General features: G+C 39.5%; 1 protein-coding gene across 1 annotated transcript in view; it reads right to left on the bottom strand.

The window, feature by feature from the left end:
• The window catches only part of LOC124568789, a 124340-nt gene that overhangs the window by 35957 nt on the left and 65019 nt on the right, over positions 1-23364 (bottom strand). The window contains exons 5-9 of the mRNA XM_047131057.1: positions 10684-10907; positions 10204-10583; positions 2494-2871; positions 1364-1429; positions 895-1278 (exon numbers count right to left, since the gene is read on the bottom strand). Coding sequence (XP_046987013.1) covers positions 895-1278; positions 1364-1429; positions 2494-2871; positions 10204-10583; positions 10684-10907 — 1432 coding nt within the window. The remainder of the gene's footprint in view (positions 1-894; positions 1279-1363; positions 1430-2493; positions 2872-10203; positions 10584-10683; positions 10908-23364) is intronic.

Genomic DNA, 23364 nt, shown 5'->3' with positions numbered 1-23364 from the left:
TGACGGAGGAGATAGAAAAGATCCCAAGAAGAGCGGCGCGTTTCGTCACCGGGTTATTTGGTAACCGTGATAGCGTTACGGAGATGTTTAATAAACTCAAGTGGCAGACTCTGCAAGAGAGGCGCCCTGCATCGCGGTGTAGCTTGCTGTCCAGGTTTCGAGAGGGTGCGTTTCTGGATGAGGTATCGAATATATTGCTTCCCCCTACTTATACCTCCCGAGGAGATCACGAATGTAAAATTAGAGAGATTAGAGCGCGCACGGAGGCTTTCAGACAGTCGTTCTTCCCGCGAACCATACGCGACTGGAACAGGAAAGGGAGGTAATGACAGTGGCACGTAAAGTGCCCTCCGCCACACACCGTTGGGTGGCTTGCGGAGTATCAATGTAGATGTAGATGTAGATGTGGCATTCAGAATCATGGCACAAGACAGATGAAAATTTTCCACCTATACACTGCAACCCTCATGACAGTACACGAAGGAGTTAGTGAGTCAGCTATAAAAGTGTCCAATTTGGTTTTCATCAAAATAAACAAGCAAATAAAAAATGAACACATATTGAAAAGAAAACTGAATGCATTCCTTATAGATCAAACATTCTGTAAAATAAAGGAATTCTTAGAGTTAAAAGGCATCCCTCAGTTCAAGGATAGTGGAAACCATCATGGTAAAAACATCCATTCAAAAGAAAAATGTGGTACTACTTCTTATGTAACGAAAAAAAGGTGCACTTTTACTACAATTTTGAAGATGAAAATATAAATTTATTCATTTATTAGGATAAAAATGAGTACTTTCATTTATTCTCTTATTTTTAAGCACTTACTTAAACTTATGTCAGTACATTACAGGTTGTAAATGGGTAAGGTTGAAAGAATCAAAATCTATTTACCTGGGATGAGCATTCAGCAATATAGTCAATATCTTGCCGGCTAATCGTAGTATTCGTGTCGAACCCATCGTCTTCTAAGCGGTACTTAACCTTAAGGTAATAGCGCAAAACTTTTTTCAAAATCATAAGATCTCTTTCTAACTTTGTAAAATACTTCAGCAACAAAGAGCATGCGTTGCACACAATGTCATTCCATGATACAATAACAAAAGCACCGTCGCCCATGAGACTGCCAATGTTTTCCAGGAGATTAGCGTTGACAGACAGTAATTCCATTAACCATACACCACCATCAGAAATAATCACATCGCAAACGAAACATTTACTTTTCCTTGGCACTTCTGTGGATGGTTTTCCAACAACGTTACCATTTTCTTCCACCATCTGAAGAGGACAGAAAGCTTTTCGTATAGGGAAAAAAAAAAACACCTATATCCTATGTACCGCAGAACACAAAATATAAACATACCGCCAATTGAGCAGAAACACAATCGGGATGCTTTCCTTTACTTCTCAAATGACATCCGAGTACAAATTATTATCTTTGACTTAGTTAATACAATCTCAGCGAGCTCAATACTAAACTTAAACAGACCGGCCATGATGAGCAGAGAAAAAACAGAAAAAAACACTGCGACGTGAGTTACAGTCCTGCAGGCAGTCAATGAATTTTAAGAAAGTCCTTCCATCTAGTAGAATTTAATAAGAATTAAAAGAATTATTTAGAAGTAGGGTACCAAAAATGCTTGAGCACCACAGGTTTCCTGCACCTTGCAGGTCTTTTTTGGTGGAGTATATCGCTCTCCACAGTAGTAACTGGTGTGGCTGAGTCAACAGTTGCCAGAAAAAGGGTATCCCACTACTGCTGCTATCTGATATCGAACTGTTTTTTCTCTGCTTCCAATGAAGGATCCCCCCACCGCCAACGGAGTGTCTCCTGCTGCCAGTTGGGTGAGCACCGCCCTCGTTGAGATTTCCTCCGCCTCTGTAGAGGTCTTCCCCGCCGCTGCAGATAAGGTGTCCTCTGCTGCCAGCGTGTTGCCATCTGCTGTAGGTATCCCAGCCTCATCTGCAGGCGACCTGGCCTTTGCTATAGGAGATCTGACGTTTGCACTAGTTGGCCTGACCTCAACTGCGTGTGACCCAGAGTTGTGATATCCAGACAGCGCGATTCTCGTACCAACCTCATGAAATTCTCGTATTTTAGTAAAAATTCTCGTACGTTTTGAAATTTTTTTATATCTACAGCTTTACAAAACCTTATTTACAAGTGAATAAAACTATGAACAAGAATTTGTAATTATGAAACAAATTCGATGTCTACAACTTCTTCTTCCTGTTTCGTTTTATAAACAGTATCCGACGTCATTTTCTCGTACATTTCGTGTGCTGGCTCAAAAGTTACACATGTTCCGTTGTTTCCTGGTCGGTCTTTTATGCATCAGAGGCAAGAAGTGCTCCATTCAGTGTACTGGTTTGGAGTCTGTTTCTAATTTTGGTTTTCATGAGGTTTACCTGAAGTTGAACACGAAACTTCAATAACCTGACAAGTATGAAATCATATTATTAACTAGTTATTAGCTTCATTGCTTTACATACCTTAGCAAAAACTCTTTCACAGTCTGCATTTGAATGAGGTAAACTCAAAACTGAGAGAGCGAAAACGCTCAATTCCTTAAATTCTTCAGATTCGTTATTTAATATATTCCACACTTTATCCGGTGATTGTTCCTTTTGTAGTGAGTCTGGGAGACAAGCCAAAACCAGAGGGAGACGCCTCCACTGGTCATCTGTAGTTTGTGCTAAATCGAGATCTGAGGGAGGAATTATATGTGGCAACAGTTCCATTAAAGGCATGAGTGAAGGTGTTGTATCCTGGAAACTTTGTGACAGAGCATTCGTAAGTTTGAGTGCTGCTAGTTTGGACAGCACTTTATCTTCCATATCATAGCGTAATTTGATCTGGCACAAAGCTGTCTGTAATATTTGAGAATAATAGCTCTCATTAGGTATGCCACACATAAACACACAAATGTATAAAAAACAATAAAACACAAATTATATATGATTTCAGGCAAACGAGGTGTACTTACCACAAGAAAGTTCCTGCATCGATGATAAAAATCCTTGATAAGATGTGGGTGATGCTTTATCTCTGGTGTGCCAACGTTCTTCAGAATTTTCACACCCAAATCAGAGGTGTACAAATTCCCCTTGCAGCCTGCTTGCCCCTAGCACCTCTGCAACCATTCATGCAGGTCAGCCTGCCGCGATGTAAACACAAGAGTGCGCGTGTACTGAGGCATAGTGGGCAATGCGGGCGATACGGGCTCCCGCAAGCCCGGGCTACCTGGGTTCCCGCAAGCCTGCCAAGCTTCACGGGACCCGCTCAGCTTGCTGCGCCTGACAACAGGTTGCGCTGTCAAGCTACCGTGACTAGAGTAGCCAGGTAGTTAGCCTGCAGTTCATTTATCGCAACGGTGGAGGCAACACAATGAATAGGTCGAACTTTAGTGAGATTGAAAAAAAATTGACAACTGGCGAATACATGCTGGTAACGAAACAGAGCACAAGTGCCGCATGGGAAACGTTTTCGTGTGTTTATGAGGCCGCTTCAAATAAATCGGTAGGTGTGTCTCAATGCAAACTATGTAAAAAGCTCTTAAGTACTTATTCGGGAACCTCGAGTATGTTACGACATGTGTGCAAATTTGACAAGCAGTTCCCTCACTCCGTAAATATCTTGGAAGAGGACAAAGATTTAGTGGCCGAAAAGTGCGTCGAAATGTGTGCTAAGGACCTGAGACCATTTAGCAGTATAGAGGGAGAAGGATTTCTTAATTTAGGGCAGACACTGATCGACATAGGTAAAAAATATGGCTCAGTTGATATTAAAAATGGTATGCCTTCCCGAGTGACAGTAGCTAGGAAAGTTCAAACCTTAGCTGATAAAGTGCGCAGCAAAATGCTCCCAGATATAGTGCATGCGATTCGTTTTGGTATATGTGCCAGTACAATTGATCTATGGACAGACAATTACAAAGGGGTGCATTACATGTCCGTGACAATGCATTACATAAATTCAGACTGGCGTTTGAATAAATATGTACTAATGTGCTCTGCGTTTCCTGACTGCCCAAAAACTGGCTCGAATATTCGAAACGAGTTGGAAGATGGCTTAGAAACTATGGGTGTTTCTCGTGAAGACATTGCCAAAATTACGATTGTCACAGACCAGGGCAGTAACATTGTCAAAGCTCTCGAAGTATATCAGCGTCTTCCATGCATGGCTCATAGTATAAACACAGTCTTGAAACATGTTCTGAGCGAACAGTTTTTGAAAGAAAATGTTCCAAATATATTAGCCATTCTTAATACAGTGCGGGCTACGGTTTCGTACTTCAAGAGAAGAGGTCTCTGTGTGAGACTGAACTCATCTTTAAAGCAGTGGGTTTCAACTCGTTGGAGTAGTTATTTTGACATGCTTGTATCAGTCCATTCTCAGATTGATTCAGTGAAGGCTGTTTTACATAATGAAGGTGCCTCTGATAAGATGCTGGGTTATGACCACCATATAACTGGCCAGCTTATAGAATTTCTTAAGCCGTTTAAAGAAGCCACAGTTGATCTAGAGAGTGACAAGGATCCAACCCTACATTTAGTTCTACCGTGGTTTTATGCCTTAAAAACTCACTGTACCGTACGGGATAACGATGAAGAGGTTTGTAATTTTATTCCATCTGAATATTATAGAACCACTTGTGAAATATGTATGTTGAGAAAATGTATTTTCAGGACATGAAACCTTTGAAACAAGCCGCTGATGCCTTCCTAGAACAGAAAATGTGCGTTAGTATGTTGCATAAAATTGCAACATTTATGGTGGCTAACTACCGCACATTAAGAAAGTTAACTGAGGATGAAAAAATTGAAGTTTACCAAGCAGCACGACAGATGTGTGCTGAAGGTAAGCTCCTAAGATAATGCATATATTCTTCATCTACATGTACATGGCTACTCTGCAAGACACACGCAAGTGCTTAGTTGAGGGTTCATCGAACCACTTTCAACTTATTTGTCTCCTTTTCTCGAATTTCGCAGCGGGATAGAACACCTACAGCTCTCCGTCTGAGCGCTGCTTTTTTGTATTTTATTCTGATGGTCATTTCTTCCAATGTATACGGGACTCAACAATATCTCTTCGAATTCGGAGGTGTAAGTTGGTGAGCGAAATTTCATATATAGATCGCGCCACGTCAAAAAACGCCATTGTTGAAATGATTACCACCCCAACTCTTGTGTAATTTCCGCGACACTCTTTCCCCTGTTTTACGATAATACCAAACCAGCTGCCCTTATATAGACTCTTTCGACCTCTTCCGTCAATAGTAAGGCTCTCCAACTTCGTAGCAATGCTCCAAAAGAATGTTTTGTCATTAAAACGCCTACAGCATTTTCTGTGTGTCCATTCCTATTTAAGTAGGTCGTAATTGTAATCAGAGGTATTAAGTAGAATCTACAGCCTTTAGATTTGACTGGTTGATCTTGTAAACGAAGTTAAACGGACTTAGTTTAGTGCACACAGGGATAACCTCGCTCTTGTCATTATTTATTGCCAACTGCTAATTTTCACACCAAAAATATATACCTTATTTAAATCGTCCTGCAGTTAGTTTTGATCTTCTGGTGACTTTACAGGACGATAAATGATAGCATCATCTAAAACCTATTATAATTTCAACTATGTGTAGTACGATCTTCACATTATTCTGCAAATATTAATTGGAACCTGTACAGTTTCAGTGCCCAATCACAGCAACCAAGAAACAAATCCAGGGCCGTACAAAATGGCGAAATTTGAGGACTGGGCAGAAGAGCCTCCTCTCCTACATGATGAAGTCAGCAGATACTTGCAAGAACACTGTGTGAACGAGGGAGATATTCTACAGTGGTGGAAAAATAACTCCCAACGACTTCCTCGACTTGCGTGTGTGGCAAGAAAAATATTAAATATACCAGCCACTAGTGCGTCTAGTGAGAGAATTTATAGTTGCGCTGGAAACCTAATTAGCGAAAAACGATCACGTCTTAATGCAGACAGACTTAACGATCTCGTCATAATTAATTCAAACACTAATCAGCAGACACATTGAAAATACAGTAGAACATTAAACGGGAAACTATGAGTTTGAGCGCAAATTTACTAATTAAGAGTGCAGATTTCTTTCTTGTGCTTTCTGGGCGTCAATTTCTGAGATAGAAATTTTGTAATGCATACAGTTCATTTTTATTTTAGACTAAAATTTTTGATTTCAATCCTTCCAAGTGACATTAATTATTGTTTGTAAACCATTTTCTGTTACTTGGGTTTGCAAAAGTAGCCAAATATTTTTAGGAGTATCTGGCTTGGCCTAAATAATACTTTCAGGGGAACTGAAGGAAAATTTGTAAAGATTTTATGTTGAAAAGTGTTCTGCAAAATAAAATATTCATTTGTGGAGTAAGGAAATACACATTATGAGTGTAAATTACAATTTATTTTGTTGAGTTCCACACACATTGCAAAATGTAATTTTATTCTTGTATTTCTATATTAAGGGGAATCCCACATGCAGAGTCAAGATGCTGAAAACCTAGACACTACAAATACTCCTAAAATGAAGAGCGTCTTTTTCCATGAATGTATTGTAGTAGGAATATAATGGAAACTCTGAGCCACTCTCCACAGCGTCTATATCTGCGTCATGAGGATTCAGACTCGTCGTTTAGGTCTGTGTTATGAGGGTCTAGAGTCGTCGTTTAGATTTGCATCATGCAAGTAAACACTCGTCGTCTTAGTCTGCATCATGATGGTCCGAAATATGGTCCCTCATGATGCAGACTAGACTACAAGTGTGGACTCTCATGACGCAAACGTAGGAGCCGCGAAAAATGGCTCAGGGTCGCCATTGTATTCCCAGTACTATAGTTTTTAGACGAACTGGATACGAAACAAGTCCTTCGATTTTGTTAAAATGCATTTTGGCAATTTAGAATGATTTTTCCAACATTGAATGAATTCACAGAACCAGTAAAATACATCCTGGAGACGTAGTTAAATATTTATATAATTGGTGTCATACTTGGCTGAAACATACTAAAGTTAAAGAATCAAGACTTCCAAAATCTTAATTTGGTTCTCATTGCAGTACAGTGGTTAATAGGGGCGTAGATAATTTATTCTTCTGGGGAGGTGACCAATCTTCTTTTTGGGGGGTGGAGGTTCACTTCTTTAGTACAAATATCCATACGTTTCGGTGTTGAAAAGTGCAGCACAGACTGCATTGCGTTGCCTGGGCATTTATTTATTCCATACTCTCGTAGTCCATCTTCCCTCCCGTATTTTCTCTCTATCCATTTAGTCCTCTCCCACTATCTCTTTGATCACCTCCACCCCCCCTTCCCCACTCCCCATCCCTTGGCCGGCCGAAGTCGCCAAGCAGTTCTAGGCGCTACAGTCTGGAACCGCGTGACAGCTACGGTTGCAGGTTCGAATCCTGCCTCGGGCATGGATGTGTGTGATGTCCTTAGGTTAGTTAGGTTTAAGTAGTTCTAAGTTCTAGGGGACTGATGACCTCAGAAGTTAAGTCCCATATTGCTCAGGGCCATTTGAACCATTTTTGAACCCATCCCTTGGTCCATCTCCCCCCCACCCTCTATCCTTCTCCTCGTCCTCTCTCTGTTGGATTCCGCCACCTCAGTTCATCTCCTCTTCACCTATCTATGAAAACTCATATATATCTGTCAACTTTTGTGGTAATCAGTGAATCAGTGTCAAAGTTTATTGCTAGGTAGCATTTATTGTAGTACTTTTTTATACGCAGCATTGATAGTTTTGTTTTCTGGTGCGTAAACAAATGAAGTTGAAGGTGTCCCGACAGGGCAATATGCGACATACAAATAGCCATGTGAACAACATGATTTTCAAGATTGATGCCACAAACATATAACAACTGCCCCTGCGATTTATCTATCGACATGGCAAATGTAAGCTGCACTGGAAATTATAACCGTTTAAAGTCGAATGGCATGTCGGTCGGAATCTTAGTGATATTGGGATCAAACTGTCCTCACCTTTGTACTTTCCTTTTAAAATTGTGGCTTCGATTACGTTGTTCTTTAACTTCTTCCCCGCAAGCCGGGTGCCATTACAAAGACGTGGCTGGTTTACCTTTCGCAACATGATTGCCGATCCGACTTAATTACAGATTGGGAGGCGGTAATCCGGGGAAATCCAGCGAATTTAAAAATTCCGTAGGATAGTTGACTACATCATCTTGGTTAGTAACGGAATAAACCGACTTGTATGTCAGCAATTCGCCAGGTGTCATATTTTGAATCTGAAAATTCATTTCGTTAACATCAAGGTTTTTTGCAGCCAATATAACACGTTCACTCAACCGAAAATGGTTTACAACTGTTAAACGACATTTGCTGTGCGCGAATTGTCCAACACAATGACTGTGAATGTGTCAGACAGCTCTCAAATTTCAAAAAGATCATAGACATTTCGTTTAAAAGAAATGTATATGATCTTGAAGAGAGTACCTTACAAAAGATTTTGACATCATTTGCGGGTTACCATGAAAGTTCACTATGTACGCATGTTTCCATGGAGAAGGTTTTTGAATATTTACATGTGCATGTATATATATATATATATATATATATATATATATATGTATTTGTCTATGAGTATATATATACATATACATATATACATATACATATATATACATAAACAGACATAAATATATATATATATATATATATATATATATATATATACATATACATGCACATGTATGGTAACCCACAAACGATGTCTAAATCTTTTGTAAGGTACTCTCTTCAATGTACTGTCCGAAATATTATGTAGACAGTGATGTTCCTCTTGATGGTCAAGTGTGCAAAATTTCTTCAAGATCGGAATAAAATTGTAGGTTGGTGTAGAAGTGTGTACGTAAAGTACCCTCCGCCATGCACCATTCAGAATTTTAAGCAGGCAGCGCCCTTCATCCTGCTTTGAATATCAAGTGTGCCAAATTTCATCAAGATTGGAATAAATACGTACAATTTGTCGAGTTCCGTTATGTAAAGGAACCTCTGCCATGCACCATATGAAATTTTATGTAGACTGTGACCTTCCTCTTGGTTTCAAGGTATAGTGTGCAAAATTTCATCAAGATTGTATGCAATACAAACACACGGACACAATGAAAACGCACTTTCAGTTTTTGTCAAATTTTCCAATTTTTCGGTCGATTTTCGAAAAATTTTATTTCATAAAAACCTTGTCCTGAGAATTACGAACACAGCAAAAAAAATTTAGCCGAACTGGTCCAGGCGTTCTCGAGCTTTACGCTTATCAACACATTTGGCAATTAATTTTTATTTATATAGATAAGAAGCCCGAAATATACGCGTAAAGGAAGAATATACAAATAAAACCAATATTTTTTTTACCTGAAATTAATACATATATATATAATGTTGGGGTTTGTCTTTTGGTGCTCAGGTAAAATAAAAACTTTTGATTAACGTTCATAATACAACAATGACGCGCGCAGCCTAAACGGCTGCATAGCGCAGCTCAGCAGTAATATGGGCAGGCAAGCAAGTTTTCTGCAGCCTGCCCGGGTTGGGTTCTGCTTGGCTTGGCTGGGAGTGAAGCAGCCTGCCCGTTCTGTTGACAACGAGCGGCGGCCTGCCCGCCTGGCCACCGGGCAAGCATGGGCGGGTTAAAAGCGGGACATGTACACCTCTAACCCAAATACAGTTGTGAATCTTCCAGATGATGAACTGCATTTTTTGGGTCAACATCACTGATATTTTTTACCATGACATAAGTGCATTTCATGAAATACAGAAGAATTTCTGTATAGAGAGCTCTAATCTTGTCATGAAGGTCAACAATTACTACTGCTCTACACTGGAAATACTCGTTGAAAGTAGTAAAGTTTGGCAGAATCCACTCTAAGAACATATAATACATTTTTGCAAAGGAGTCATGTAAACAGTTAAAAACTTGTTCAGCACTTAGAACTCGCTCAGAAAGCCATTTTTGGTTAAAAAACCAGCATTAGAGCATCCCAGTTTTCCAGCACTGTCCGAACAACCGCGATCATTGACAGCCAACGTGTCTGTGAAGGATGTAGTAATTTGTGTGGTTCCAAGTTTAAAAATACCTGGAGTAAAACATAATGTTTAGCCTATTTCCACACGATCGGATGTAAAATAAAGTCTATGAGATATAAAATGCTACAATACCTGAAATTCCTTTAACTCTGTCTGCCTCTTCGCACTGAGTTTGAAAAAACCATAAATATTCCTTGCGAGGTCCTCACAATCTCTTGGAGGTTTCTTGCACGCCTCGCTTGCGCATATATGCACCGAATGACAAACACACTTCATTACAAACATTCCCGGGCAGCTATCTCGGAATCTGCTTGCTACAGAATAACGAACTCCCATCATAGTATTGCAACCATCTGCTCCAAAGCTAATAATATTGGCAAATGGAATGTTATGCTGTTGAAACGTTTTTACTACACCATTGTAGAGATATTCTGCAGTAGAAGCTTTCTCAACATTTAAGTCTCCATCTTCATAAATTTTATATAGCTCCCAAAACTTACTTTCAATACAACCTGTACAAGGAGAAGTGATACAAAGTGGTAACTTAACAGGAAAATTTATTTTAGAATTAATTTGGTTATTATTTCAAAACTAGCTCTTATTATTTCTCACCTGAGTCTTTGTCATAAAAGCGGATCGCCAAGCAGGAATTTTTCAAAGTTCCAATATCGGTGGACTCATCCGTCATTATGCTAAATTTGGCATGTTGTAGTTTTTTCGCCAACACTTCTTTGTGTGACGTCCCAATAACATTAGAAACAATGGCACGTGCTTTGTGCCATTTAAGAGTCATTGCCCTTGCAATATCCGAGTCTGGAAAAATATCTTTTAACAAACTGGATAAATTGTCAGCAGTTAAAAATGCCCCATTATGTTCCGCTAAGAATGCTAATAATTTGATTTCAGCTTTAGCAACCTTCGTCTTAACTGGTTGTGCGTTTGTGACAAATTGAGCAACTGAAGGCTGTCGCACGGTAGCAGACTGCACCATGTTTAGGTGCGTCTTACTTCTGGAATGGTTTTTGATATTCTCGATTTCGGAAACCATGCTGGTATTGCAATATCTGCATCGCGCCCTGAGCGGATCACTATCGCGCAGCAGTCAATTACGTAAACCTGGCATATGTAGCCACTCATCACGAAATTTTTGTTGCCGATGGACAGGACGTTCTGTCTTCGAGATTTCACCTCTTTTTAGACGGTTTTTCTCCGGCGTGTACGAAAGTTTCGTGCTTATGTTTTCATATTCACTGTCACTTCCCATTTCTCCACTCACAGTAACACACAGTAACCCGAAACACTTACAAAAAGAAACTACACAGTAAATGAATTCAGCTAAACGTACTCGTAGTGACTATACGCGAAATACGCATTGTTAAGAGTATCGTTTGTTGAAGACGAAACAACGCTGTCTGATGAAATGTCTTTAGTTTGTACTTAACAATTCCACAGTACTGTAGGGTAATTAGGTTTACTGTTAATTGCTTTCCAATAATATTCGATTAAAGTTCCATTTAGTGCTTTGAGATTCGTTGGCTGCTCTATTTCTGAAACTTAACAATTCGAACTGAGTGAAATATGTCATTCAAAGCAAAGTGATTCGTTATTGTTAGCTTATTTAATTCATTTTCCAGGGCCAGGCTTTGAACTAAGCCTCATTCTCGACTTTAATCGTTTTGTCATGTCGGTAGTTTGGCGCTCTCTCTCATGCCTGAAATTTGTTGATTGACAGAGACTGCATTGATTCTTAACAGTTTCTAATCATTTTTAAAATATATCAGGTGAATTGATTATTTTACAAACAAATGTGTATAATGTATATTTGGTAAAAAATTTGAACCCGCCTCCATAGCCACACGACTTGGTGTGGTGTCACGAGCCACGAGCCCGCAACTACTAAGGTTTGAGTTCCCACGTGGGTATGTATGTTTCTGTGATGTCTATAGACTAAGTTAGGATGGGATAGGGTAGAGTAAGTGGCCTGTAACGACACCAGTTATCGATCGGATTAAACGCTAAAAAAAAAAAAGTTTTTGGTAAAATTATCGCATGTTCGTGTACGATATTCACTTTTGCGTCGTACATCATACAAATGACGAAATTCTCGTATGCGTACGAGAATTCTCTTACATATCACAATCCTGGTGTGACCTGACCTCAGTTGCCACGTCACTTTATTTCAATGACCTTAGCACTTCAGCTGCCACAGCTTCTTACCCCTTCCTTGTGTACTTGACTCTAACAGTACTGTCTGCATAAAAAAAGTTGCTTCGAGATTTTTGTTCAAGTACTGTATTGCACGCTCACATATGAGTTTTCCATAAGGTCATTCCTATGATATATACTGACAACGATGAAATACGCTTTTAGTGTTTTTGCAGAGTTTCCATAAGAACACACATGTCAATTTTATAGACAGACATCATTTACTGAATCAAAAATTTCTGTAAGCTCGCAAATCTTCCTGCACCTTTATTCTTATTGTCTAAGAACTTGTTAATTGCACCTATAGCGCTTTTTCCCACAGGAAGCTAATTTGGCTTCTCAAAACATTATCATATTTTTCAATAAAATTTCAAATCCGAATTGCAGCTGCTTTTCAAATACTTTCAACAGGACTGGAAGAAAAGTGATGGGAAAAAAATTTCCAGCTCCTCTTTTGACCCATGTTCGAACAATACTTTTACTTCTGTCTATATTAGCACCTCTGGAAAACACCCATGTTCAAAAGATTGGTTTATTACTGTAGCTAGTGCATGTCCTATATTTTTATACACAAATTTTAGGAGTTTTGTGAGTATCCCATCCCAACGTGCAGAATTTTTTGTTTCTTCAGAGTCAATGAATTATTTTCTACATCTGTTGCTGAAACTGCTTGAAATTTTGTGAGACATTTAGACTGTTGACCTAACCTACAGGGAAACATTTTGTGCCCATAGTCTGTATGAATGACATCTAATTTCACCACATTAATGAAGACTCATTGAAGTATTCTAAAATTCAAACTGGATTTACAATGATCTCATTTTCAAACTTAATTTTAAAAATTTCATGAGTAGAGGGTTTCATACATAATTCAGATTTCACTGCTGATCACAGTACCTTTGATTTATTCTCATGTCTTAAAAATAATGTATTATTTGTCATTTACTTTCCTGTCTTGACAAGTTTGTTAAATATAATATTGTATCATCTAACTGAAACGTGGGACTTAGGGAAAGCAGGAAAGGTGTGGACGGGGGCTAGTGAGTTACCGTTGGTTGCACAGAAAACACATACTCTTTATTAAAAAAACTATCAACAATCATTTTTTTTTAAATTTTACTACACTGATGGCTGAAGGCCTTATTAGAAGAATTGCAAGTTAATGTCAGCTGAAGGCCACTAGCAATATTACCCACAATCAATGGCTGAAGGCGTGATTAAGAAGGTTCAAAATTATTCGTCGGCTGAAGACCAGAGGAAATTTCAAAAATCCACAATGGCTGAAGGCCTGAATTACCAGTGAGGTGGACATTTAAATGTTAAAATACCAAAAATCTTTTAACGATTTTAATTACTGTAACAAGTTTTAGTGTAGCTGAAGACAGAACTGAAACTATTTGTCGGCTGAAAGCCACAAGCAATGTTACAAACAATTAATGGCTGAAGGCCAGCAGCAATTTCGGAATACACAAATGCTGAAGGCCTGTCAAGTGGCTTGATAACATTGGGCATTGATGGTGGTTCGCCATTCCAGGAACTCGACAAGCAGTGGGCTCTTGTGGTCAAAAAGAAAGACATCACGACCTTACCAGAACTAGTGTGCACGGCCTTTGATTACTTTGGAGGTGGTGATGTCGCACGTTTCCACTGCTTGCCCTGACGCTTGCTTTCCGGTTCAAAATGGTGACTCCATGTTTCGTCACCTGTGACAGTACACGACAGAAAGCCATATTCCTCCTCATGATAAAGTTGCAGATGACTCAAAGACAGCGCCATTCGAGTATTCGGCGTTCAGTTGGTGGGGAACCCACTGTGCACAGATTTTTCCAGAGATCAAGTGTTGATGCATTATGGTGTAGGCAGTGCCTACGCTAATACCCAGTAACTGATAGCTTTCATCCACGGTGATTCTGAGCTTGTCCAATACTAAGGCATTCACTTCTGCAACCATTTCCTGTGTGATGACACAATGAGCCCGTCCAGGACGAGCATCGTCTTCCAGTGACTCGCACCCCTCAAGAATCGATTGTGCCAATCCTCAACATTTGAACGACTCAGACTGTACTCATTGTAAACAACTGTCATCCTTCGATACATTTCATGGCCTCCAAATCCCTCCGCCGCCAAAAATCGAATCACTCCTCATTGTTCCTGCTTACTCGCCTGCATGTTCGGTAGTGGGCGATAATTTGTGTGACCACCTTCTCTTCGGAGTAAAACCACAATGGCGCTATGCAACATCAAATGGTCCACAGGCGTCAGTCTCTCTACCAATAGAAGGCGCCATCATATCCGCAGTGACGTGTCGCCACCTTACGTGTGAGGCAAAAGTAGACACACTGACCAGGTTTCATTTGAATGAACCTCACAGTATCAGAATGAAGGAAGTAGCAATGACAAAGTTCATTAATGGTCAAAGCAAACTGTTGAGAAGTGGAACAACAGAAAAAGATTAGTCCAAACTTTTATAAATATCGATATTTATTTGCAGTTATATATATATATATATATATATATATATATATATATACATTTCACACAATATTTTTAAGGCAATACACAGAGCCTGTTTACTTTACTCATTGTGTTATTTCTTTCAAAGTACCAAGAGACACCAAAACAACTGCACTTTTCTTCTTCAACGGAAACGAATTTTTCTCTTTTAAAGGTAGAGTATTCAACGAAAATTGCTTTATCAATTTATTATATTATTCATGCAAAGAGGAGGGCATTTACGTCTGCAGGTATTGTATGACCTAATCACTCTTCACTTTCATTTACCTGCTATCTATAGTAGAAAAACATTGATTGGGAAATTATCCAAGTCATCACGAAACACTTTTCCTTATGTCACAAGAGCAACCTACCGTCTGTTTTACACACACACACACACACACACACACACACACACACACACACACACACACACACACACACACGCACATGTGGGTGTGGATGTGTGTGAGTGGGTGGGTGGGTGTAAAACAGCTGTATATGATATATCAGCATTGTGTGGTTTATAACCTCCTAGCTCCAGTAGGAGTGGAGTTATGGGCAAAAGCGTGTTTTCCCCAGCCCTGGCATATAGGCTGACATACACAAGAGGCATGATATATGGGAGCAGTATTGGTCTGCCAAATCAACTTGCTTTGCAGGGCAGCCCACATGTCAGGGGTAAGAAACAGTTTTCCAGGCTCTAACATGTTCACTGCCTTGCATGACAGGTGTGTTGCCTTGGAGTAGTATTGGCCTGCTTTATCGCCCTTCTTTTCATGACAATCTATATGTCAGGGGCAAATAAACGATTTTCAAGCCACTGACGTGTTGCCTGTCCTGTATAACAGATATGTGAGTAACATCAGCTGGCTTGTATTGCAGGGTTTTACACGCGCCAGTGAGAATGATCAGAGACAGGTTGAGATGGATAGAGGAGGGAACTGACAGACCGAGGTGTAGGGGGAAATGCCGGATAGAGGGAAGGAGTGTGATGTGCCTGAGGCAGGTTGAAGGTGTAAAGGGGTGTGGGCAGGTGGAGAAGGAAGAGGGGGAGGCAGGTATAGAGGGGGAGGAGAATATGGTCAGAGGAAGGGGGGAGATATGGTTAGAGAGAGGTGCTGAAGGAACTGGACAATGAAAGGAATGAGGGAGAAGGAAATCAAGAGACAGTGAGAGTGGGGAGGTGAAGATAGACGATAGGGGTGGGAGGATAAGGTGAACAGGGAGGCAGAAAGAGATGGACGCAGAGAAGGCGAGGAAGAGGTGTGTTCGACATATTGTCTAGCACATATGTGTGCAAGGCTACAGGAAAATAAACGCAAATAAGATTGCAAAGCACAAAATCCACATAATATATCATAAGTGAATGTGGTGGAAACAGATTAATTTTTCATGTCAGCTGACGACAACATCGTGCTCCCAAAAACCTAAAACATCAAAACTTTCTTACCAAGATACCTTCACTATGAAATCCCATTTAGTCCTGTCGCATTCTGTTCTGCTGACAGCCTTCGTGAATGCTGCCATTTGAAATGTATTGTGGAACGTTTTGACTTTTCTCTTACTCTCATTCAGTTTCATCTGGTGTGATTCGCCCTTCAATACACATGGTTCAGCCACATGAATCCGACCTCCACATATTTTCGTCATCGATGTGCAAGAACCACTCACAGACAGCATGTGACGATATTTGTATTAGAGTTTATGGAAAGTGATTTGAGTTGAAGCAGAAATAGTGTCATTGATCCCTTAATGCAGATATGGATCGATTTATCTGCAGTCCAAATGGGCATGATGATTGGCTTTTGGGCCAAGGGTGGAAGAATTTTGGTGTTCGCATGCCGCCTTGTTAAGGTACACCCTGTATGGCAACATGGTGCTATCAAAAACTAGTGCAGAGACAACTGTGGTGCACCATGGATCATAGATTACAGGGGTGAATGATGGCTGCGAGATGTGCATGAATGAATAGATGTGAAACTGTTGAGCAACTAACAACTGTATGAACCAAGGGGCTACCAACAGTGTCTACTCAACAACCGTTCAGCAAATGTTGCTGTGTATTGGTCTCCACAGCAAGCGCCTGGAAGCTTCATTGGTGACGAAGGCTGGAATCTGCACACCAAAATCACAACTGGACATCCACTGAGTGGCGACATGTTGCCTTTTCAGATGACTCACATCTTACACTTCTTCAGACAGATAGCCATTGGCGTGTGTGGCATGAAACGTCTGATAGTAAACATTGCAACAATCATTGGAAGGGTCTAGGCCAGAGAAGAAAGTGTTCTTGTCTGGGGAATGTTTTTGTGGCATGCCCTGGGTGATCTCGTCATTCTGGAAGGCACAATGGATCAACAAATGTATGCATGTATTCTTGGGGCCATGTTTATCCCTACATGCAGCTTTCCTCCTCATCACCATGGCATCTACTTGCAGGACAATGCAGCATGTCACACAACTCACATTGTACATGGATGTTTCGAAGAGCACCAGGATGAGTTAACCATGTTTCCCTGACCACCAAACACCCCAGATTTAATCCCAATCGAGTATCTGTAGGACAACCTTTACTGGACTTACATGCCATGGATCCTCAACAAAGAAACCTAGCGCAGTTGGGCATGGCACTGGAGTCAGCATGTCTCCATGCACCTGTCGGTACCTTCCAGAATATTATTAACTCTCTTCCTGCAAATCTTGCAGTGGTCTTTGCTAAAAAAGGTAGCTATTAAGGATTTTGACAGGTGATCATATATTAATGTGACTGGACAGTGTAGTACAATTATAGTAAAGAGTAATGAGAAGACAATGTGGACTCTGGACAGAAAAATGAGCTTTCAATTTCCAAAAGTACAGCAATGACCATCGACTTTTGCTCCTGAAGGCACTACATAGTCATGTCCCCCCTCCTCACACTGTATCCAGCCAATCGCAGTCCAGTAGCTACAGCGTCAAAGTGCTGTAACAAATATGTATAAAAAGGCCACATGCAAGATCATAGCAATTAGGGGGGAGGCAGGGGGTGGGGCGGCTTGGTGCTCAACTCCTATTCGAGCTAGGGCCATGGGGTAAAAAGTTTATTGATTTAGATCAGAACAGCGCCCATTTGTATAACCATTCGAACTTGAGTTTTACTGTAGCTATATTGCAGTATATTAAGCAAAATTTTCACAACAACCCGGAGCTGGCTCCGAGGCAGGGCCGCTGGGAGCGGGCATGCAGAACGTGCAGTGGATGCGGGTGACACGCCTAGGGGCAGCAAATTGAGCCAGATCGCTTGGATCAGATTCGTTCAATGCCTCCATATCTGCATGACACAATTATTAATCCTCTCCTAAGAATGAAATGTATATCTGACTGTTCGAATTAAAATACCAAACGTCTGTATGTTGGAACCACAGTAACAACGGCAGGTATTCCTACTTGCAAAGGAACATCCCCAATGCAGATATTATTAAGTAGAACCCGGCAGAGTCGGCCTCCAGATGCTGGTTCCCGTACAGGGAATCCTCGTCACTTCTCGGAGGGAGAATTTGACTAACTAAACTCCGCTCTCCATTCACTTCTTCCCAGCCATTAGCACGATACCCAAAGCTGCAAATTGTCTGTTGATTGTTTGCTGCAACTTAAAGAGCGCTATCAGTGCATATTACTTCTAGTTTTACAAAATATATGCGTAGAAAGAAGCATCCCTATGACGAATATGGTTTTCTATTTTTATTGTACCAGTTTCTAATACTAACTATTCCCAGTTTTATAGTCCCTGTTTTAACACGTTAATTGCTGACAGCAGTGTCTATACAGAACTTTAAACCGGTGGTCGAAAGTAACGTTCTCCCAAAGTGACCGCAATTCACCTTTGACATTAGAAATTAAATATTCGCTGACGTTTATAATCTTTGGGCTAATGTTACTCTAATTTCCTTTCCTATTGCCTTTATTAGTAACGCCACTTGGAAAACGTCATTTAGACCCATAGGTAACTACATGAACAAAGGACTTTTAAAATATATATAAAAAAATAGCACAGTTAATTCTCAAAACAATGTTGGAATTTTTACCTCTTTTTAAGGAACGAGGACGTAATTTTGTGAGAATTTGCATTTGATTCTTGTGGTAAACTGAAATTAGGACATTTTGTCAGTAATATAATTATGATTTCTAGCTTTCTGATTTCTGATCTACCTTAAATAGGTTCTTATATAAGCTCAGTTGTCTTGACGAATTTTGACGGCCTGTAGGATAAATTCAATGCCCCCACCCTGTACACCTACATAAACTATGTAAATTTCATTTGTTGTGTCACTGATACATAAGTTGCTACTTTCACATATTACACTGTCTGACACATTGAAAGGGTACAGTATTGCCCAATAGAAAATATGTACAACATTCTCTGTTGTTGCTGTCAGAACAGCATTTTTTAATATAATGCCACCATTTTATTTAATACACTGAAGCCAGTTACCAATGTAGGAAAGAAGGACAATTTATATATTTAATTATTCAGATGTGCACTTTCTTAAAATAGATCCCTATATCCAGATTGGTGATGTTTGTGAATTGGATGAATGGCTGGTCATCTGCTGACCACAGATAGTGAAGGTAGATTCTATAATCATGTTTGAGACAGTTATCTGGTCACCTTTGGCCAGACCACTGAGAGGAAGTATAACAGAGCACTAGAGGGGCCTGGAGAATGTGGCTGACCAATAAAGTGGCAAGGTCCTCCCCCACTACTGCGGAAGCGTGGGGTGACATGATGAATGGCCATGTTTCAGCACTGTGTCGTTGGTTCCTGAGGTGTGAAGACGTATATTATGTGTGCTCCATAAAAACAAATTGATATGAAAATGGTATGCATGTGGAATACTTAAGAATAGATAAAAATAGCAATTTCTCTTTACAGAAACTTTTGGTGGGAGGATCATGTGAATTGTTCGGAAAAAAAATAGGCCGGTAAAATTCATGGGGAACACACGATCCTACGGAAGTGACCAATGGTCACAATGAAACCACGTGTTGTAATAATAAGATGAAATACTTGTGTATGGTAATATTAAGATGAAATACTTGCGTGTGTAAATCTAAGTTGAAAATATTTAAGAACTGTGTGTGCAGAACTTGAATTAGAGACAAGCACTACCACATGGTGAGTACATTGTGCGTCTCAACCTGACTATGAGACAATAAAAAACTAAAAGTGCTTGTCCAAGCTTTCAGCTGAGGATCCGAGTGTGAGATAATTAACATCCAAAAATTTCCATTATGAGATTCATTCATGTGACGCTAGCTTGATATTCTGATACTCTGAGAGAGAATTAAGATGAGTCAGCCATCTACCCGGCAACACTATGTGGGTTGAATTGCACAGGGAGATGTGCATAAATCCTCCAGAGTTTGTCGTAGGGAAATTTATAACGTGGGTCAGTGACTTGTGAATCTGGGATGACTATTGATTGATGTGAGAAAGCAGAACAAGTAGATAACCAAACATTTTGTTTCTGAGATGTGTTTTATACTGCCAATTTGATTTATTTTGTATATTTAAGCTGTGTGATTTGCATGAGACAGTAGCGAATTAGTTTCAAATATGGTGGGTCAAGCTGATTTTCCTTACTTCAGCCCAATAGTCAGTAAATCCGTTATGTTGCTAATGAATGAGCTTATGAGACTACGAGAGAGGATGAAGTAGCGAAAGATTCCTTACCAATCCAGAAAGTGCACAGTAGCGATAAACAGAAATATTACGAGACCATAGAACCGTAAAATGCTTATGTAATGTCATGCCCATTGGATGGAGAATCCCTTGTTTAACTATTGTGTTTAAGTGTAATGCAAGAAATTATGCAACATTCGTGTGAAAGAATTTATTATAATAAAAGAAGAGATATATGAAACAAATGATGGTCTTGATTATTGGGTTGTGGGTAGACATTTTGTTGAGGCACTATACCATAAGCTCCATTTTTTGATAGTATGCCCAAACGTTGATTAGAATATATGTCACAGAAAGGAAATGTGGTCTTGCCAGGGTGGAGTGGGTCCATAAGAAATGTACACAAGCTATTAGTCAGATGACTACTTGTTGTGTTAAGAAGTAGAGACAAGAATAAATTATAGCATAACTGTTAGGCAGTATGGCTCTAATTTCATGCATAATTGCCGTGGGTATGATAAATCATGAAAATTTTTCTGATGTATGAACAATAAAAGCACTTGTTTGGCAGGCCACTCATCTAGTAGGCCTGACTACTAGATGCTATAGATGAGGGTAATCTTCCAACGTACGAGTTTTTGATGTCATTAGTCTAAGTCGCTAATATCAGAATTAATATCTAAAACGAGTTTTTCTCCATTTTATTTACATACCATCACGCATTGGAATAGAATTAACGTAATTTTAGTGCAATTTCTGGCTCAAATCGAGGAGAAATTTTACTGTTATTTATACCTTGCATTCGAAGATAAATGGCACAATTTTCGTAAGATGTTTACAGTGTGCTGTAGCATGGCAGCACATGATCACCAGCCGCCACTGGCTACAACATCATGATGCAGCAGCGCATTCAAAGGAGAAGTGACTTCCGTAACAGACGATTAACAACAGAGAAACATTATGCCACATTTATACTGGTTGTTTGTCATCTCCAGTACATCACCGACATTCTCATTGTTAAACCTAACCATGTATGGATGCAAGTCAACCTAAAATCCTCATTTTCCAACAAATTGGCTACACTATTTACTAATGTTAAAACAGTACATAAGTACATTCCATATTACATGAACAAAATAAAATTGGTTTAGTATTTAGATAGATTAATTCGCATCCGCCTTACTGGCTCTGCTGCCAATTGTCACCTAAATTAATAAACTCACTGTAAAAATGTAGAGACATTGTGTAATGTTATCGACCAGGTTCTAAATTCAACAGTCACTTATAAGCTGGGAAAACAATGAGACTAAGTGGGAAAACAATGAGACTAAGCTGGGAAAACAATGAGACTAAGCTGGGGAAACAACGAGATTGTCAGAAGTGGAAGGAAATATATATATGCTCTAAAATGCCTATAGCAACAACAAATAAAGTATTATAGAACAAAAGTGTAAGCATTTCATTTATTTGTAAATTTGTTCAACCAAGTACCAACAAACGATTTCATTAGTTTCACCCAAAAAGTGTTTTAGGAACCACAGTAAAGAAAGAAACCTTTTCGGGCTGTTTCGTTATCAGAAACGAGAGAAGGAAAGGCAAAAAGAAAAGCTGGCAGGTTCTATTACGAAATTTTTGACCAAATCTGTAAACGACAGTCAAGAAACTCTTTCTTCTTCCACGTGCTCGACATCTGGATCTGAAACTATGGAAGCAAGTGAAGACAAGACATGTTGCTCTCCTACTACTTCTGGTGGTCTCAACGAAAGCAGTGACACAGGTGATGTTGCTGCTGAAGAATCTTCAAGGAGTACAGCGACATTTTGTGAGAGTCTGACAATCAGTGAAGACCCAGGGCTGTGGCCTCTTAATACTAATAGTGATTTTGTTAATATTTTAGCTAAATGTGGTCCTGTTCAAGTGCATAATCATACTTATCCTATTAATGACGAGGGAAGAAAGTTTGTTGACACTTACTATTACAGAGATCTTTCTAGCAGCGAAATAGTTAAAAGCGATTGGCTTCTTTACTCTTTATCTAAAGATTCAGTGCAGTGTTTCTGTTGTAAAACGTTTGGGGAAAGTAAAGTAGTTTCTCTGACCTGAATGGATTTTCAGATTGGCAGCATTTATCACTGATGCTGAAGAGACATGAAGCAAGTGGAGTCCCACAATGAAAATGTGAAGTCATTAGTACAGCCGAATAATATGTGGCAAAGAACACTGTGAATGAGATGCAGCTTAGACTAATAAGGAAGGATAAAAAGCTCTGATGTTATACACTATAAAGGATTATTGCTGTTATTAAGTTTTGTCGTGACACTATCTGGCTTTTTGTGGTTTTTCCAAAAATATATATGAACTTGATAATGGAAATTTTTAAAGGCAGTTATGAGGGAAAATTTTCACAGAACTGAAGCAAAATCTGACTCAAGTCAGATGGGTACGGCCTACTATTTAGGAGTTAACATTCAAACTAGGCACAATGATAAATAACATATTTTGAAGAAAGTGGGAGAATCCAAACTTTTTTCCATAATATTAGACTGCCCACCAGATGCAAGCCATACAGAACAAATAAAATTAATATTTAGGCATGTTTATGTAAATCATATGACAAGAAAGTAGAGATATGTGAACATTTCAATGGTTTGTGCCCAATTATCAATTTAACTGGCGAGGGTTTGTTAAATTTCATTTTGAATTAGTTCTGAATTGGACCTGGACATTCAAAATCTGCATGGATGAGGTTATGATAAAGGCTCTAACATGCATGGAAAACACAATGAACCGCAGAAAATATTTTTGGAAATCAACAAGCGTGCATTTTATGTGCCATGCTCAGCTCATAGCTTAAACTTAGTGGTAAATGATGATATTTCTTATGGCGCCATCAATTTCTTTGACTTAATTCAAGAAATTTACACCTTTTC

The sequence above is a fragment of the Schistocerca americana genome, chromosome 1 (assembly GCF_021461395.2).
Source record: "Schistocerca americana isolate TAMUIC-IGC-003095 chromosome 1, iqSchAmer2.1, whole genome shotgun sequence".
NCBI lineage: Eukaryota > Metazoa > Arthropoda > Insecta > Orthoptera > Acrididae > Schistocerca > Schistocerca americana.
Note: the sequence above shows the minus strand (reverse complement) of the source record. Positions and strands in the feature narration are given on the sequence as shown.